This window comes from Gymnodraco acuticeps, unplaced genomic scaffold (assembly GCF_902827175.1).
Source record: "Gymnodraco acuticeps unplaced genomic scaffold, fGymAcu1.1, whole genome shotgun sequence".
NCBI classification, from domain to species: Eukaryota; Metazoa; Chordata; class Actinopteri; order Perciformes; family Bathydraconidae; genus Gymnodraco; species Gymnodraco acuticeps.
The window spans coordinates 57,802-77,652 of record NW_022991169.1 but is presented as its reverse complement, the minus strand read 5'-3'; the positions used below and the strand labels follow the sequence as shown (position 1 = coordinate 77,652).

The 19,851-nt window shown below is 39.1% G+C and overlaps 2 protein-coding genes across 2 annotated transcripts; both read right to left on the bottom strand.

The window, feature by feature from the left end:
• Window positions 1–302: 302 nt before the first annotated feature.
• On the bottom strand, window positions 303–12,096 carry LOC117560703 (solute carrier family 22 member 5-like). Its single transcript, XM_034237644.1, has 11 exons — window positions 11,874–12,096; window positions 10,979–11,161; window positions 4,704–4,807; window positions 4,374–4,528; window positions 4,086–4,257; window positions 3,801–3,933; window positions 3,472–3,566; window positions 2,510–2,724; window positions 1,602–1,784; window positions 1,282–1,417; window positions 303–914 (listed from the first exon to the last, which is right to left on the bottom strand). The coding sequence occupies exons 1-11, from the start codon at window positions 12,078–12,080 to the stop codon at window positions 845–847; spliced, it is 1,653 nt and encodes a 550-aa protein (XP_034093535.1). The 5' UTR covers window positions 12,081–12,096; the 3' UTR covers window positions 303–844.
• Window positions 12,097–12,624: 528 nt separating this feature from the next.
• On the bottom strand, window positions 12,625–19,060 carry LOC117560704 (solute carrier family 22 member 5-like). The gene is made up of 11 exons (XM_034237645.1): window positions 18,764–19,060; window positions 17,944–18,126; window positions 16,973–17,076; window positions 16,446–16,600; window positions 16,163–16,334; window positions 15,780–15,906; window positions 15,113–15,213; window positions 14,591–14,805; window positions 13,988–14,170; window positions 13,708–13,840; window positions 12,625–13,330 (listed from the first exon to the last, which is right to left on the bottom strand). The coding sequence occupies exons 1-11, from the start codon at window positions 18,968–18,970 to the stop codon at window positions 13,267–13,269; spliced, it is 1,644 nt and encodes a 547-aa protein (XP_034093536.1). The 5' UTR covers window positions 18,971–19,060; the 3' UTR covers window positions 12,625–13,266.
• Between the last annotated feature and the right edge of the window lie 791 nt (window positions 19,061–19,851).

The window sequence follows — 19,851 nt, the reverse complement described above, 5'->3', positions numbered from 1 at the left end:
CTGATACTTATTTGGTTGTTGAGTCATTGGTTTTTATTTGACGTGTTTTAGCCTCTTATATTTAATGTTGCCCACTTATTTATTTTCTTGCCTTCCATGCACCATCCCTTTGCTGTTGTAACAACATATTTCCTGCTGAGGAACAAACAATGTTCAATACCCAGACATAGCTGTCAGGGAAACAATCATAACTATAAACAAGATACCCTTATAGTACTTGTAATGAAAAGATCGCAATGTAGATCAAGTCAAGAAGTTCTCCCAGCAACATTGTTATTATTTTTTTAGTTTTTTATTGCATTTACAGGTTATATATTCCAAAGGTTAAACAAAGATATTGATAACAGATCCAATAGCTTTTTGACAAAGCAGTATGGTGTCACAACAAACATGCCAACTGTGCAACATTTGTCTAGTGAAAATGTTGTGCTTTTCAATGTTGTTCAAAAAGACAATAGTGCAGTGTTTTAATATTAAAGCTCTGTTTTGATATTTGTAATTTTACTTAGCTTTCAACGAGCGCAGCACAATTGACTTTGTTCCAAAATGATTAAGGCCATATTTGTAACATAGTGCTCCTTAATGCTAATTATCATTGACCAGCCATATGAAGTATTATGATACTTGACCTTATACATCATGATAAAAGGCTTCATAGCCTTCTATGATTTTGTGATAAAGCAATCTGAATATTTGTGAGCGCTTGTAAATGTGATAAAAGCCTTCAAACTTTTAAAACGATGTTCGTAAGGCATTATCGACATACAGTAAGTGTAAACAACAGTGTTATCAGAACCGTATACAGCAGTATAATATTTATGAATAACTCATTCATGTTTGACAATCAGAGTCTACTTTCCAAATGCACCACAGGTTTCAAATGTTCTTTTCTTGTGATGCATGGGCACTTCATGCTGTAGTGATGAAAGAAAACACAAATAAAACAATAATTAGATTTTCAAAAGGAAAAAATAAATAAAAATAGACTGATGACACCATCATAACATCCTCTCAGATTGACATGGATAATGACAATGAGAGACGCTGCGTTTTGGTGGTTATAGTAAAGGTATCATGAGATCTTTTGTTGAAGTTTTCTTTGTTATAATTCATTGCTATAAGTGAATACATATATTCAAACACTGCTTTCTTGGTATGAATGTGTCAACAAGGACAGTTTAAGTATTGAGAGTGTTTTGCACGTTTCTTTAAATCTAATACTCAGTGTAATTTCTGTGTTTTATAATGTTGATGAAGAAATAGTTAATGCTAGATACCCACCGTTCTCTCTTTTGCATTTGCTGAATAGTTTGAGGTAGAGGTTTTCCAAAACTTTCCGGCAGGAAAAGAGCTGCAAAGGCAGAAACAACAGCCAGAGTCCCCAGTATGATATAAGGCAGGTACTCAAAAGATTCCCCTGAATAAGGAGAAGGCAAAATCAGGAAGAGGAAGATCCGGGGTCCTATACATGTGCACTATAAACATGTACAGGATGTGAAATCAGAGCATCCAAACTATTAAAATGCCAGCTTATCTTCACAAATTCAATATGTTAAGATAGGATCAAACAAATATCTACTATTGAAGATGAGTTGACTCACTCAGCTGTAACAAAAAAGGAACAAGGCAGCTTCCTATTCTGGAAACAGTAATGCAAACGCCTTCCGCTGTGTTCCTGAGCACTGTTGGGTAAAGCTCTGCAGTGTAGGCGTACATCAGGGATGTACCGTTGGTGATAACAAGTTTACCCAGCATCTCCAGAGCGACAGCCAGCTCTGATAAAGCTGAAACGCAAGAAATGAATTAACAACAGTGTTTTTTTATCAAATGTTCTCCTTTGCTTGAGTGACTCCAAAGCTTTATTCAAGTCCTCCTCTTTCTCTTAGCAATTATTCCACTTACAAAGCCTTCTTAAAAAGGAACTCTCTCTCTCACTCTATATATATATCAAATTAACACCAAACCAAAATGTGCACATGTGCTCGTAATATCAAGAATTATGGTTTTCAATTGTAAGTGATGGCACGAGAAGTAAGTGGGAGGGAAGTGACCCCTAAGTCCCTTTCTTAATTCGGCAGCATTTCTGGTTTGATCCCAAGAAAATCTCTCAATGAGGAAAAAGAAGGACAGCCGGGTCCAGATGTATGTCTCCCCTCTCATCATGTAATGTAAAATCGACAAGCTAACAGCGTTAGCCTGGAGTCAGATGGAATATTTGGAGTGCAGTTTACTTTGATAATGAGAACATGGCTGTACCAGGATATATCTAATGACAACATTTCCATCGAGCTTCACCACGTCTTCACCATGAGCCTGAGTGATCAGAGGGTCTCTGTGCTTAAGACGCCGCGTCCCAGTGGCTACTCTCATTGCACATTTTTACTCTTACTTCCTATGTTTGTATAAATAGTTATTGACTTTAGTCCAATATGGTGCACATGTAATAAAACATAATTTCCCCCCGGAATAAATGAAGCATTCATTTCGATTGATTGATTGAACTGCTTACTTTCAGGCACCAGTTGAATGAGAAACAGTGACACTCCACCAAGGAGTAAGATAAAGATGACAGAGAGTCGACGTGGGAAGTATTTCAGTGCCAGCCAGCAGGAAATGTAGGCTGGTACCTCTGCAGCTGCTGAGAGGAAGCAGCTGATGTAGGGGTTAGCATGAAGCCGGGATGTGTTCAGGGACAGGCCATAGTACCCAATACTCAACGAGAACCTGGACATACACAGACCAAAGAGATGTTTGTTATTAGTTTATGAATATATTGAAAATGTATGATCCAATATGGTTATAGAGAGCTTTGTCAAATGGGGCAACTTCAATCATTAAAGCTCAATATGATCAAAACCAATGAGCAGGTTGTGGAAAAAGAAAAACCATTGTAGGAAGTTGTAGCCATGACAGTAGACATTGCTACAAATATAGATGTTGCAGCTAATGGTACGAGTTTATGTTGTGATTTTTTAGTCTACCAACCACTAAAAAGGACTTAACCCCACATAGCATCATTCTTCCATTTGCACACACAATAAAACACAAACACTAATGGCAAGAGCTGAAATGCCAGATGCCAACCTACTCATCAGGACCGTTTAAGGGCCAAGTGCTTTGGAGGAGCCGAGGAGTTGTACCTGCATTCCAACTGTGGGTATGAATTTAGATCTCATTATCTTTCTTAATCAGACATAAATCTGTAAGAATCATCTGCTAAACTACTTTAATAGGTATGCCGGTGTGATCTAAAATTCAATATGATGGCTGGGGAGTTGTAATAAAGAACACTACTCATCACAGTAATGTGATAACTTCTTCTGCTAATGCATTACCTATTGAGTACATTCTGCTGTCTTTCCCCAACTGCTTCTCTTTACCAAGGAGCTTCACTTGGACGTTTGGGACCAACTACTAGGAGTTACAAGTTCAGCAAAAAGGACATGAACCCTGTTCAGAGTGGATACTCACCACACCAGGCAGAGAATGACAGTCGTGCTTCTGACGCTTTGTGTCTTCACCAGGCTGATAACATTGAGGTGTTCCTGAGGGTGCATGTCATCATCCTGCAAGATAATACACAAATATAATAATGTCAGTTTTACCAGCAGCTAGTTATGTTTTAGCTAGTCTGTAACCTACCACTTTGGTGAAGAAGTAAAAATGTTGAACTGTAGGAAAAATAGCTATGAAATTTGAAAAAGGACTGCTCTTTACAGAATAAATAGTACTATTAAAGTTGGCCTTAAGCATATCAATTGCCTCCTGTGTCTTCACAATCCTATTCAAGTCAGACTCACATTTGCAATGTAATCTTTAAAGATGACCGTTGGAGCCTCAACTCTGTTTGTCTTAGCCGCCTTTCTCACTATGGCCTCGGCCTCCTCCACTCTTCCCTGAGAGAGCAGCCAGCGAGGAGACTCCGGGATGAACCTTCCTCAGCATTAAAGACAGAAATAAATGTTAACCAGTGGGTTTAACATATAAAACAAAAAAGAAGATGAATGCAAGTTAGAATATTTTAGGGAAATAGCCAAATTGTTGTTACCCTCTCCTGACATTTTGCTGTTATAAGTACAACTTACCACCAGAGAGGGATGTAGAGCACGCCAGGTAGAGAGATAGCTAACAAGAGAGATTTCCAGTCCCTTAAAAAAAAAGCTATGAGAGGCAGAATCATGTAGCCAATGGCAAAGCCCAGACACACACCCATAGATGAGAATATGACCCGAACATCGCCAGTCAAGATCTCAGTGCCTGTAGATAAAGAGAAATGTATGATAGAAGCAAGATGTACACGGCAAATATATGCATATCATTCAGAATCAGACATGTCTTTAAATAGTACTTTTCTTTGTTACAAGAGCATTTACCCAAAACAAAACCAGATACATAGTTGGATATCTGTCCCAAACCATTGAAGAAAATGAGGATGGTGAAAACCGTCCAAGAAGGTGAAAAAGCTTGACAGAAGGAAAAAGTTGTCTGAACTGCCATGGTGGCGAAGAAAACAGGCTTTCTTCCAAACCTAGAGTGAGAAATCCAGGAAATACAGATGATAGAATACAAATTATACAAAATAACATACTAAATATAAACAAGAAATGTTTCATCAACTGTATGCATTATGTGCCAACATAAAACTTTACAATAAGTGACGTAATACTGAGGAAAACGCCTGTTGGATTTGTAGATTTCTGTACCTGTCTGAGAGCTGTCCTGAGATGAAGGATCCAACAAGATATCCCAGGAAGCAAGCTGTGGAGGTGAACGGTTGCTTCCACTGATCACTGCACACCAGGTCAAACTGGAATATCCATACATGAAAAATGTATCAATGAATACAATGACCAAAGGAATCCATATCAAAAACAACCTGATGAATATAAGTACAATATTCAGTAGCTGACTAGGATGCTATACTTAACAGCTCCGTGATAGAATGGTTATCTGTTTGAATGTATAACCATTTTGTCAAAAGCTGCAAATGGTAGTATGTGAATGTGCATGGTGTGGGGGAAACTGCTGTGTAGCAATGCAGGAGGAGTCACCGACTCAAAAGGAGACACGGGGAGAGCTGGAGCTTTGATGTCAAACACTGATGGGTTTATTTAGGAGCTTCGGCCGGAGAATTCACAAAACAAGTCCAAGAGCCAGAGGTTCTGACTTCACGGTAGAGTTGCCACGTCAATTCTGAAGAACTCACCAGAACTACTCCAGACCCATGTGTTTAGCTAGTTCAGAGAGAATAATCAACATAGAATCATATCACCTCTATCAGCTGACGTTAACAGGCAGGAACACGGAGACAGAACCCTGAGAGCACAGCAGCCAAGGTTATAGGTGAGTGTGCTCAGTCAGGACAGTATGAACTGATAAACTGGGTCAAAGTTATGGGCCTTGGAAAATATTTCCCCAACAGTTATTTCCCCAACACATGGTATTTGTAGAATTGTATCCTTTTATCAAAGGAATTCTCTATCATAGCATAGGAAATGAAGAAAAACAACAGCTCAAACATCCTTTAAACAGGGTTAACTGGGAAAATGTTATTCTTATCACCCATTAATCAGTTTAAACTAGGGATGCACAATAATTATCGGTCCGATATTAGGAATTATGACGTCATCCCGATAAACCCGATACCAGTATTAATAGCCCCGATAATATACAATATATTTCTTGGGTAAAAAAAAAGAAAAAAATACTGCGGTGTGGGTGGATTGGGATGAGGGGCGCTTGTTTTTCACTCGGCTCCTCCCGTTTTGCCAGTACAGTGGTTTAGGAAGAGGGGAGTTCTTCACAAATCCAGCGCTCCCTAACTCATGCCTGGCTGTGAAGCCAGGACAGTAAACAAACATGTCGTCGGTGGTATGGGCGTTGGAGCTATGTGCAACTCAAGGCATATGCTCGAACCGGAGCTGCCTGGACGCTGCAATCATGTTGCGCACTATCCGTGCTGAGTGTGCTGACTTCTCGTACAATGTCCCACTGTCTGGCTTCCTGCATAAAGTCAAGTGCTCGGCGCAGTTGTGGCGAAATGTCGCTCCTCTGTTTTCATTTAAACAGCTCCTTATATCCGTTAGCGCAGCTAGCTAGCACCAGATGCTAACAACAACAATGCACGTAAGGTCTCTCTCTCGCTCGCTCGGGCCACACATACACACACCCTCCCGGTCCTCCAGATGGCCAGTCGGTGCCTGCCGGTGAGCGTGGAAGTGTGGTCTACCACAAGCGGGCGACAGGAGCGGGGCTGTCAGCATCAGCTTGTAGATGGTATTTTAAACTCGATGCGCTCTGAAACTACGGGGCGGCCGAGGAAAAATATACACATGCGTTAATCGCGTTAAAATAATTAGTGGCGTAAACATTTTTTTGTTATCGGTATCGGTCTTGAGAAGCAGGACGTTATCGGTATCGGTATCGGTTTCAAAAAACCAATATCAGTAGTTATACTCATGCCACTTTCGTCTCATTAGTATGCATAGAAAAGTGACAGGTCACACCTCTAAGCCCCACCCCCTCCAGCGGAAGTCCCGGTTTTCAAAATAAAATATAAAAATAATTTAAAAATGAGAAAAATAAAATGCTGCCCCTACCGGTTTACAAAATAAAATAATAATTTAAAAATGAATCACATTAGTATGCATAGGATCAATGTCCCGCCTCCTAACCACTTCCTGTGCCCCCTAATCCTGTATACAGTATTGACTGTAACTTACAAATACTTGCAAATAACATGAAATAAATCAAAGTAATGTCAGCCTCTCTAACCCCTCCTTGCTCTAAAGAGTTCCGTGAAAAGTTTTGTGAACAGTCTGGACATGTCTGAAGACAAGTCAGGACAAGTGTGAGAGAAATCATAAAACCCCCTGACATCCTCTACAGTCAAATGGCGGGCGAGGGGAGGGGTAACACACACACACACACACACACACACACACACACACACACACACACAACCAGATGTGTGGGGGGGGGGTTGAGATAGCCTGGGTGTAAATGTTAATTAAGATACTCTCTGTGAGAGAAATGAAGTTAGTTTTTAAAAAAGAAATAAACTCAAATTAAATAAAAACAGCCATTAATTTTCACACACCAAGACATCTAAAAACGTTATTGTCCTCTCTAGATTTGATTCAGGGTTTGTTTTAAATGGTGTGTGCTGGCTAAGGATGTTTCTTTTCAAGTTTTGGGAAACTGTTAAAGAAGTATCTGTTTTGCAAAGAGGTTATTTTCAAAAGATCTTATTTAGGTTTTAATAGTGATACCTAAGGGTATTCTCTTTTAGTATATGGATTTGTGAACTGATGTGTAATTACTTTTATTAACTATAATTGCACAGGATCATTCTAAGAAGAGTGAGTGAGAGGGCTAATGAGCCAGCACCATACCTCCTCTATGCATTTTCTTGACCTGTATCTGATCTTGAAAAACTTGACTCTTTTAAAAAAAGTTATCTTTCATCTATCATTTTCAACCATGCAGCAAGAGATCAAATTTAAGAATAAGTAATAGTTTGTCACGATTTTACGGGAAATAGTCAGTGCGCGATGTCACATCTTAAAGACAGCTTGAACTGGATAAATGGTTAGTCTTTTTTCAAACATACCGTACGTTCTGCATGTTAGTATATCTGGTCAATCGATTTAGACCCTACTGCCCTCAATAGGGAAGTCACGCTTTGGGAAGAGGTGTTTCATTTCACAGATCCACCTTGATTGTTGTGTGAGGGGTGAAGGAAGAGGGACGGGGGAGGAAAATTCAGAGGATGAAGAAGCAGAAAACATAACTTGTTTTGTAAAACGGACAGCACGTCAGTTTCAAGAAAGACGACAATAATTAGTAGTTAGACATTTTGGATATCGTTCGTTCTGGCAGTACTATTCCGGGTCATTGGGAAACTTTTTGGGACCCATTTAAAACCATTTAAAAGAGACATTTTCTCTGTCGTTCTTAATGCAAAAACAAATCATCTCTACTCCCTTTGGGTGAAGTCCAGGAATGTTCTCGGGGGGAGTGGACACTTGCTGTTACATGGCATAAAGCTTCTGCAGTGTGCCAATAAATGTATAGTTTCCCTAAAGCTCCATACATTTACACATATTGACTAATGACTCAGCACATGAGGGGTAAATACAAAACAAATCTAAATATCACCAATTATTCCAGAATGCGACTAGAATAGAGTCTAGAGAATGGACCCAGGCTTTGTCTTCAGCCACCAACTAAATAGGGGCGTGCTTTATTGAATCACCAGTATGTTACTCACCATTGAAGACAGTGTTGAGGGGGGCAAGCAAAGTGTACTCAGCGGCAGATTGCATGGAAGCAGAAAGGCCTAGCTCAGACACCATGTCTCCAAAGGTTGACTGGGAACTTCCAACCAGTTCCATCACCTGTTTAGCTTGAGGCACAAAGGGAATTTAAACACCATTAAAAATATGGATTACAGAAAAACAATATATGTATTAATGTAGTAAATCGGGTAATCATTAATAAGGGGAAAATGTGCAAGTCTAACCTGAGTCTGGCATGAGCACTTGATCAATAAGGTGGATGACACCATTGGTGGTGACAATGTCCTTCTTGAGCACCATATTGATGCCATTGACTGTTAAACTCTCGCCATCACAGCCTTGAAATCAAAGTAACGCTTCTAAAAAACATATATTTTAGAAAAGTAATGTTAGTCATGTCAAGTTATCAAGACTGCTGTGTTTCATCGAAACAGTGTTAAAATCACAAACATAAAGAAAACGAATTCCTTACAAATTAATGAATATTTTACCCGGTTAAAAAGGTTTGCATCCATTAAAGTGTAACTAAAAGTATCTTAGTAACACAAGAAAAGAGAATAAAGCATTGATGTCAACAAAACTGGATTGCTCCATTAAAATAGCGTTACAATCAAAAAGTGCCTCTAAAGAAAATGTATTCAGATAAAAGTATTTTATTTTCAGAAATGTTTAAGGTTTTGCATACATAAAAAGTGTATCTTACAGTTCCTTTTGTGAGAGAATTACACACAAATCTGCAGAGTGTCACTAAAAAGTTTTACACAGGGACTGACATTCTGTATGGGGGTTTCACACCTGAGCTGCTGCGGGGGGAGGGCGTTGAAAAGGGGGTGAGTATGTTTGGCTCTCGGGGGGATGGTGGGTTAAGAGTCACAGTCTTAAAGAAAATCTGGTCAGAAAAAGTATTTAACTTTCTACCAGTTGTAAGTTGTCATACATATAAAAAAAAGTAAGAGACTTACTGTTTCCTTTGTGAGAGAATTACACATAAATCTGCAGAGTGTCTGTAAAAAGTCTCAATCTCAAAAACTGCAGATGCCTCAAGGAGAGACTTGAAAAGATCCATGCAGAGTTGGGGGGGGGGGGGGAGAAGAAGAAGACTAATAACCAGCAGTTGACTGAAGCCAGGGACTTGTTCGATACATTGACTTTTTTCTTTAAAGTAAAATAAAAATGGAAACTACTATGCAAAACGCTCTGTATATATTGATCAGAATGTAGTCAATACCCTTTTAATAAGTGTGGTGATGAGGACGATTGAAAACAGAACGAGTAGTGACTCCTGTGTAAACAGAATGGCTGAAGTTTGTAAACTGGAAGACATTTTGGATATCGTTCGTTCTGGCAGTACTATTCCGGGTCATTGGGAAACGATTGTAAACGAAACATTTAAAGTGGTCCTGGAATCTTCATTTTCCGAAACATTCTGTAACATTACCGCAGAAATGAAACAAACATCAAAAGTGTATCATGTGCTCTCAGTGTATGCTCTGTTTGTAGATGTAATGCATCTCTGTGCAGAAAGCAGCATACACATGAAAATAACCTCTTTGCAAAACAGATACTTCTTTAACAGTTTCCCAAAACTTGAAAAGAAACATCCTTAGCCAGCACACACCATTTAAAACAAACCCTGAATCAAATCTAGAGAGGACAATAACGTTTTTAGATGTCTTGGTGTGTGAAAATTAATGGCTGTTTTTATTTAATTTGAGTTTATTTCTTTTTTAAAAACTAACTTCATTTCTCTCACAGAGAGTATCTTAATTAACATTTACACCCAGGCTATCTCAACCCCCCCCCCCCACATCTGGTTGTGTGTGTGTGTGTGTGTGTGTGTGTGTGTGTGTGTGTGTGTGTGTGTGTGTGTGTGTGTGTGTGTGTGTGTGTGTGTGTGTGTGTTACCCCTCCCCTCGCCCGCCATGTGACTGTAGAGGATGTCAGGGGGTTTTATGATTTCTCTCACACTTGTCCTGACTTGTCTTCAGACATGTCCAGACTGTTCACAAAACTTTTCACGGAACTCTTTAGAGCAAGGAGGGGTTAGAGAGGCTGACATTACTTTGATTTATTTCATGTTATTTGCAAGTATTTGTAAGTTACAGTCAATACTGTATACAGGATTAGGGGGCACAGGAAGTGGTTAGGAGGCGGGACATTGATCCTATGCATACTAATGTGATTCATTTTAAAATTATTATTTTATTTTGTAAACCTGTAGGGGCAGCATTTTATTTTTCTCATTTTTAAATTATTTGTATATTTTTATTTTGAAAACCGGAAGTGGGGGCGGGACATCCGCCGGAAAGGGGCGGGGTTTATGGGGACAGGACTCCCGCTGGAGGGGGCGGGGCTTATATTGGAAGTGGGTGGGGCGTATGGAGGCGGGACTTCCCGTGGAAGGGGGCGGGGCTTAGAGGTGTGACCTGTCACTTTTCTATGCATACTAATGAGACGAAAGTGGCATGAGTATAACTACTAATATCGTGCATCCCTAGTTTAAACAGGTTATTATTTGACATTTTGAATGGCCTTTTCAGCTTCCCTTGGTGAGTTCAGCCCATCTTTTTTTAAATTAGCAATTAGCAATAGTCACCTATTTAGTCCATAGATCTAACATTCTAGAAATGTTAAGAATAGAGTCTGCTCTCTACAGCTTAAACTATAGGGACACACACCTCAGAGACAAGAGTAGACTGGTAGATGTCTTTGCTGTAACTCCACCCGTCCACACAGCCCTCCTGCTCCAGGTCGGTGAGGTTGACGTCCCTGCCAGGAATGAAGCCCTGAGCAGAGAGGTTTCTGACCACATCCAGCCTGTACCTGCTGCATCTGCTCTGCTCCCGTTTCCCATTCACCACCTAACAGTCACATTAACGTTATTACTGTTATAAGCAAACATGTAATCAAAACGAACCCACCCATGTCAAGTGTGGTGCCATACCGTGTAATAAAAGAGTAGTATATTTTATACTTTTTACTCACTACATTTATTTTACAGACTTAGTTACTGGTCACTTTGCAGATTTAGTTTTAAATTAATATATGTTATTATAGGTTAAGTTAGCCAGTGTGTGTATAAGACAATTCAAATAAACCCCACCTTTACCAAGTCCAACATTGAAGTTATGCACATATTAATACATGAATAATGATAATACAATTATATAAACTATATGGTGCTTATTTGTGTCATTCTGTATGGAGGAGTACTTTTGCTTTTGGTACTAAGAGTATATTTTGATGCTAATACTTCTGTAGCTTCACTGAATGCAGCCCTGCAGAGTATTTGTATTTGTTTACTTCAGTAAATCATCCGATTAATTTTTCCACCCCTGGATACAACATTATGGCATTGACAACCGCATGACCTTTTCCACCACAGTCCAAAGTATAGAGACTAACTGATCACTTGATTCCTTTAACTTTTTACAGCAGACTCATAAAAAAAAACATGCTGCACATCTGAACAAAAGTATTGTGAAAACAAATTAACATTTTGTTTCTGGTTTGGCTAGTGTAAGAATTCATAATGAGGGAATAAAACTGCTACATTCTTCATTTTTGTATCACCTCTATCGGGATGATTGCATCGCGCCAATCTTGAGTCAGGTTTTCCTCAGGAATCAGGCAGTGGTGTCTGGGAATGTCTGTCAGGAAGACAACAGAGAAAGCGCCCAATCCATTGGGCACGATGCTGGCACAGAGCAGGAAGAAGACAACCTGCTGGAAACGTCCCCACTGACCCAGAAAAGCAGTGGACTCATCGTAATCCTTCATAGCCTGAGTATTAACTGTTTCCTCCACAGCTTGCAGAAAAATTCCTTTTCCAACTCAACAGAATGAAGACATACAGTTTGCAGTCTCTTGAACTGTGAGATAGCCACGCCCTTTACTAGATAACCATGCATGCCAACAAAGAAATAAAAAAAGGAAGAATTTTACAGCATTTCTCAAGCAATAATTTCCCCTTAGGTCTGCCGTTTAAAATCTATTTAATGTTGTTATAACTTGCTCAAGTTATTTTGCCTTTCATCTGAAACATTCCTTTGCTGCAACACTAATCATTTTCCTAGCCATAGCTGACAGGATCAAGCATGTATAAGCCACATTGCTACACATATTACAATTACTTGTATATAGACTCTTCTTGCAGTATTTATATTCTATTGTATTTGTATTTACTTGCACTATTGTATCTGTTTTATTGTGTTGCACTGTTGACCTAAGATGTTGACATATCTACACTATGTACAAATGACAAAAAAAGCCTTGAATCTGTTTTTTTATTATCCTTATCAGGTTATGTATTACAAAGGTCGAAAACGGTATTACGTAGTTTATGGATGCAATTTGTTGCTGACAAAGCAAAACGTGAACTGTGCAACTTTTGTCTAGTAAACATGTTCTTTCACGGCAAAACATGAATTCACATTTAACAGGTCACCCTTATAACAGTAATAACGGAAACCTGTCTCTGTCTAGAGACAAATGCCAGAAATGACTTTAGCCATAACCAGTCTGAAAGTTCACTAAGTCAAAAGGTCAGGTTATTTATTACCATGGCTAAAACAATGTTGGGAATGCAAAAGCTTGTTGACTGGTCACTTGCATTTCCACAATACACAGCGTTAAATGTGTGGGGGGGGGGTGGGGGTTTGCATTAAAAAAGGTAACAGACCGGTTGCATTCTATCATGAAATTAATGTATGAAATGAAAAAAAAGTTGCAAGTTATTTGACATTTTACAAAACTTGTGTTATTAAATATCATTGTAAGGATCTTTTCTGATTCCCTTTTAAGTTTTCATTCAACCATTTCAGTTACAAAATAGATGTTTGGGAACATGAAAGAGTGATGTTTTCAAATAGCTACAAATGTGTTAAACAATGAGAAATGTTAACAGTACTAACACAATTCAAAAGCAATATTCACATATAACTTTCATTGATGAAGTGCTTGATTGTCAAAGTGGAGTTTCAAGATGTTCCAATCGTATTGTTTCTTTTCCAGTGCATGGACACTTACACCTGTTATAAAGCCATAAAAAGGAAGAAAAACATTACTGGCTGCACGGTAAGGACTGTGATTTCAAGTCAGGACATTCATGCTGTGTGATAATAGTGCTCAAACTACAGTTCATGTATTAGGATCATTTCAATCCTACTGGAATCAAGAATTATTTGGCATTGTTGCATTAAAACGCTTTTTGTCAGTATATATGCCAAGTAAAAAGGAACATATTTAAGAGTGTAACAGAAAGTCAAATGAATAATGTTTTAAAATGTGAATTCTGTTTAATAAGTACCCCATAGTTATTAAATATGTTAACCAGCATTCATTACTTCATATCTAAAAATGAGCTTGGCATTAAAGAAGCTTCATAACTATTTCCTAAGGTACCCACCTTTCTCTCTTAGGCATCTGTGTCATAGTTTCAGGTAGAGGTTTTCCAAAACTCTCCGGCAGGAAATAAGCAGCGATGGCAGCCACAACAGCCAGAGTCGACAGGATCATATAAGGAAGATATATGTATGTATCTAACAATTGAAAAGGAAAGGTTTAGATTGGAGCAAAGTCCGGGGGCTTCAGGTGAAGTTATGTCAGAGTGTGTGTAAGGCTCTCAAACTTGCTGATGATATAACAAACTGGACATGCATTAATGCAGCAAATGCAAATGTACTCACTCAGCTTTATTACGAAAGGTGCTAAGCTTGATCCCACTCTGGAGATAGTCGTGCACGTCCCTGTTGCTGTGTTCCTTAGCACTGTTGGGTAAAGCTCTGTCATGTATGTAAACATCAGGGAGGAAGTAGTGGTAAAAGCATATTTACCGAACATCTCCAGTGCAATACAGAGATTGGGTAGACCTACAGAATAAAGAAATTGTGTGTCAACTGTTGTTTTGCATTAATGAGATACACAACTGGAGCACTTGATTTGACCCATGTTTGTACCATGAAGCCATTTTCTCCTACAATACAATAACAAAGGTTACAAACCTCATCATTTAAAGTAAAGCATAACTCATTCCTGACTCATGATGATTAAACGCACAAATCAATGCAAGAGCTCTTTCTCTTGCTCACCATTAAATACAAAACCCAGTAATTGAGTTTGTGAGTATCCTATTTAATTGTAGCAGTTCTTTAACCCAACAGAGGTACATATAAAGTATGTTTGGTGAATAGCTTGAATAAATAACAATTGTGAATTTTCTTAAAGATACAAAGCGTTCTCTATATTAACCCTTTGTTCTGAGAGTCCCCCCATATTTGTTTTGGGCTTACTTTGAGGCACCAGTAGTATGAGGTAAAGCGGCATTGCTCCAAGAAGCAAAGAGGACATGATAGACGGTCGGCGGGGAAGGTAGTGCAGAATCAGCCAGCTAGAAATGTAGGCTGGTACCTCTACAGCTGCTGAGATGAAGCAGCTGATGTAGGGGTTAGCATGAAGCTGAGCTGTGTTCAGGGACAGGCCATAGTATCCTGTTGTTGAACAGAAGCTGGGCAAGACAAAGACACCAACGGATCGGAGATGATTGAACAGAAAGGCCCTCGCTCTTATCAAAAAAAGAACTGTTAAGAAAATAGAATGAATGTATATCTGAGTGATTAGAGACAACTGATTTGTCCTGTGTTGAATATGTGTTGTTTAATAAGGGAAAATAATAATTATAATGTTTTTTTTATGTGAATGTGCATTTACATGTACATGAGTTTGAGTGGGATGAGCCCTCTCAGACATCATAGTAACTGTTAATGCAGAAAGATCTCATTGTAAGTAAATGCAATACAAATGTGTATACTTACAACACAAAGCAGAAGATAAGAGTTGTGGTTCTGATGCTGCTTTTCCTCAGCAGGTCGAGGGCATTGGCTTTTTCTTTAGGCTGTGCGGTTTCCTCATCACCCTGCAGGATTGAAAACCAAATGAAACCCTGTGTTGTGGTTTCTTTCCTCAGTGGCCTAATATCTATGAAAACAACAATAAACATGCATTTTTCTAATTTAAATACAAATGTGTCCATCCTGATGCTGACGAATCAGAAAATGACAAATGGATATATCATATGGCGCTTTGATGAGAAAACATGGTAATGTTTGTTTAAAATGAGATGATGTACTAGCGCTACCTACCAGTGGGTGTTATGATTTAAACCCCTTGCTCTGGGGTACATTTTGTGAATGGTCCTGCTAGCGTCTCTCCCTGCTCTGGGTTTTTGGCCCCTTCTCTTTTTTACGTGTGTGGTTGTGTACTGTATTTGTATTATTTAAAATTAGGACTAATTTCAAGGCTAATCGAGATGTTTTTGACCATTCATTTTTACAGACATATAACACTTATATGTTGCTTGTGAAATTACTAAATCACTTTAGATGTGTTAATACCCTGGCCTACAACATCCCTGACAATGATACACATAAGGAAAGTATTATAAAACGGAGTACCAACAACAGGAAGAGCAGATAAACTTACACTGAAATCTTGAAAGATGATATTCGGAACCTTAACTTTGTTCCACTTAGCAGCCTTTCTCACTATGGCCTCAGCCTCCTGCACTTTTCCCTGAGAGAGCAGCCAGCGAGGAGACTCTGGGATGAACCTGCGTTAGTGTTTCAGATAGACAGAAAGCAAGACTCGGGCTGGATCAGAGAGACTTTAAAGTATAAAACATTTTGTATTGATAGTACAGCTGAATATAGACAGGAAAGAGGGAGAGAGACAGGAGAATTACACAGACATGTATTCATCTTATACTTTAGTGTGACTATGGTCTATGGGAATGTCTCTATAGGGAACGTATGTAAAACAGGCACAGCCATTGATTTGCATGTATACTTTCATGTAATGCAACATACGTCCAGAGAGGGAGGTAAAGCAAGCCGGGTAAAGACGAAGCCAACATGAGAGATTTCCAATCCCTCAAAAAGTAAGCAGCAAGAGGTAGAATCATGTAACCAATGGCAAAGCCTAAACACGTGCCCAACGATGAGTAAAGGACTCGCACATTGCCAGTCAAGATCTCAGCGCCTGTGTGCAGAGATAAGAGAGAGAGGTTTTAACACATTCCTGCATTGTGTTTTATTTAATCTGTCAACAGTGTTAAACGACAGAGGCACTATTATAGACTGTGACATGTACCCAGCACTAAAGCAGCCACAAAGTTGGACATCTGTCCCAAACCATTGAAGAAGAGGAGGATAGTAAACATAGTCCACGAAGTAGAGAAGACCTGAATGAAGGAAAATAACGTCTGAACTGCCATGGTTGCAAAGAGCACAGGTTTTCTTCCAAACCTATGAGACACAAGTGAACATAAGAAAAACAAATGCATAACCTAGTATGTACAAATATATGAACATAATAGTTTTTCTGTCGAAGATTTGAGTGTAGATGTGCTCCACACAAACATGTGTGTTTACAGTTTTTGTGACATAAAAGAAAAAAAAACACAATGTTATACAGTATACTATATCACGGCATTATTGAGCATCATGTAATCTGATGCTGGAAAAGCTTTTTATAATCTGTAAGGCACAATAACACAAAATCCAACATAATGGGTTTTAGTAGCTGTGTATAAAATCATGCTCCAAGTGTCTTATGTGTCTTATGCCACAGCAATGGTAGTAATGTATACATCACATGGTTCTGGTGTTTTATAGTACCGGTCTGACAGCTGTCCTGAGAAAAAGGATCCAAAAAGAACTCCAATGAAGTAAACTGTGGCGGTGAACGGCTGCTTCCACTCATCACTGCACACCAGGTCGAACTGGAATATCCAAACAATAGCATGTTTAACAATGACATGCATTGTTCGGGGTATTTCCCCGGTAATGTTATGATCTCTCTGCAGCTGGTTCTTTATGACACTTGTTCGATGTCTGATTATATTTCGATGATGCTAAGTCTGTGTGGTCAAATGTGCCCCTGTAAATAACTACTGTAGCGGAAAGTGACACAGGGGACTTTTTTAGTACTTTTAGTAATTATGTGACAAGGATGCAGTGATCTTGCAGAGATACAGTCACAAAACTTGACAGATATGTATTTTCAATGTTTTTACATTTAACGAAGACACTTTATAATCACAACAAGCATCTATCTGAAAGAGAGAGAATATTCTAATCTGGAGACAAACATGCTGAACTTGCCAGTCTTCACTAGCAGGCAGAAAAACAAGACAATTTGCACAGCAGTTTAACAAAGGGCACGTCTCGTGAAGAGAGTAGATCCCTATCTACTGTAGCACATTGGATTTGAGATCTTTATGTCAATTCATAATACATGTAATACTCAGTACCTATAGCCCAAGTTAGGTAAACAATATTATATTAAAGTAAAAAATAGAAGAAAACTGTTGACAGCTGAGGCTCATTGAGGCCAGGCAGGTGATTAACAGGGAGCGGAAATACACAGGTGAGGGAGTGAGGCGATCAGCCAGGGCCAGGATGTGACACAGAGGTTTTAGACACATCCAAATGATATAAATATAACTAAGCTGATTTAGTACACATTAAGAGAAAATGAAAAAAGCTTGCACTGAAGCACGTATAGTATCAACTAGGGGATAACAAATGCTAGACATAAAACAAACAGACTGCGAAGATCGAGTAAAAGGTTTGGCACGCACACACACCTCAGAGACCAGAGTAGACTGGTAGATGTCTTTGCTGTAGCTCCACCCGTCCACACAGCCCTCCTGCTCCAGGTCGGTGAGGTTGACGTCCCTGCCAGGAATGAAGCCCTGAGCAGAGAGGTTTCTGACCACATCCAGCCTGTACCTGCTGCATCTGCTCTGCTCCTGTTTCCCATTCACCACCTAACAGTCACAGTGATACAAAATGTGATATCAGAAAGGTTTCTTTTTCAGTGAAAGTATGCTTTTACTGTGTAATGTGTTATAGTGTGTAACACATTACACAGTGAAAGCCCCCCCCCCCCCCCCCCCCCCCCCCAGCGACACAGAGGGCCTCATCACATAACTTTGCGTGGGCAGGGGCAGCCCTGCGTGTAAGGACATGTGGGAAACAAACTTTGGGCAATATAGCTGTGCACTAACAATACTCGTGATTGTCTACCGTGTACTATCACATAAGCATAGATTGTAGCCACATTTAGTATTTAAAAATAAATAATACATAATACATAGATATTTATATCCCTTGTCTTTTGACAAGAAAACCATCCCAGTAGATGCACCATCCCGTGCTTAAACTATTAAGGTTAACCTTTTGCTGGTTGCAAATGATGTGCAAATAGGCTATCATTGAAAATACAAATAGGTTACGTAGGACACAGTGGTACATTTTCTCTAAGAACATGCATTCAATGACAGAACTGTATATGTTTCATTCTGGATATAGGTTTCTGATGCTTTACATTTCATAAAGATATAATCCAAAAGTTTGTGTACAAAAAATAAAATGATGTTTCCAGCAAAGCTTTAGCAGATTCACCTTTATAGGTATGAAGGTTGTATTCCAGTCTTCGGTAAGGTTGAAACCAGGAACAACACAGTGATGTCTTGGCACATCCGTCAGGAAAATGAGAATGAAAGTACCAAATCCATTCGGCACGAGGCTCACACAAAGCAGGAAGAAGACAACCTGCTGGAAACGTCCCCACTGACCAAGAAAAGAGATGGAGTCAGCAAAGTCCTTCATAGTGTAAGCATATCTAGGATGACGGTGAAATGTAATATAGGTAGTTGTAGAGGAAACTTCTGTGTAGCTATGCAGTGGGAGTCACCGACTCAGGAAGGAGACACGGGAAGAGCAGTAGCTTTGATGTCAAACACATGATGGTTTATTTGGAGTTAACGGCCGGAGGATTCACATCACAAGTCCAAGAGTCAGAGGTTCTGACTTCACGGTAGAGTTGCCACGTCAATTCTGAAGAACTCTACCCCAGACCCATGTATTTAGCTAGTTCAGAGAGCATCATCAACATGCTGCATAACAAGATAGAATGATAACACCTCTATCAGCTGACGCCAACAGGCAGGAACAGGGAGACAGAACACTGAGAGCACAGCAGCCAAGGTTACGAGGTGCGTGTGCTCAGTCAGGACAGTTTGAACTGATAAACTGGGTCAAAGTTATGGGCCTTGGAAAATATTTCCACAACAGTTTCTTCCTTTTTATCAATTTTGATAATCTAAAACCCTTAGTCTAATAATATTTAGTTCAATACTTAAATCAATGGGAATCTTCAGATTTGAGTGTGGACTTACACAACATCAATTACATCAATAACAATCATAATAAGATTGAAACATTCAATCACAATGATTGATACAGCCAATCATAATAGGAAAAATCATCTCTCATCAGTGTTTGATCATCCTTTGTCAAAAGCATAATAATGAACACACATAAAACACAGATGCATAAATAGCTAAATATTTGTTTTTAAACTAATATCTTTTATCATTTACCATTAGTTAATTTCACTCATCAAACTATAAAATCAAAACCAGCTTGCCGCTTTAAAGATTTACTTCAAGGCAATCACTAGTCAAAAGCATTTTAAAACTCAGGATCGT

Coding starts and splice junctions, on each gene's coding strand:
- LOC117560703 (XM_034237644.1), bottom strand. CDS start 12,080: ATGAAGGATTACGATGAGTCCACTGCTTTTCTGGGTCAGTGGGGACGT. Junction 1,785..2,509: donor CATTCAACTGGTGCCTGAAA/GTAAGCAGTTCA, acceptor CTTGCGTTTCAG/CTTTATCAGAGCTGGCTGTC. Junction 1,418..1,601: donor TCCTTTTTTGTTACAGCTGA/GTGAGTCAACTC, acceptor CTCCTTATTCAG/GGGAATCTTTTGAGTACCTG.
- LOC117560704 (XM_034237645.1), bottom strand. CDS start 18,970: ATGAAGGACTTTGCTGACTCCATCTCTTTTCTTGGTCAGTGGGGACGT. Junction 18,127..18,763: donor CAACCTTCATACCTATAAAG/GTGAATCTGCTA, acceptor TGTGACTGTTAG/GTGGTGAATGGGAAACAGGA. Junction 14,171..14,590: donor CATACTACTGGTGCCTCAAA/GTAAGCCCAAAA, acceptor TTTATTCTGTAG/GTCTACCCAATCTCTGTATT.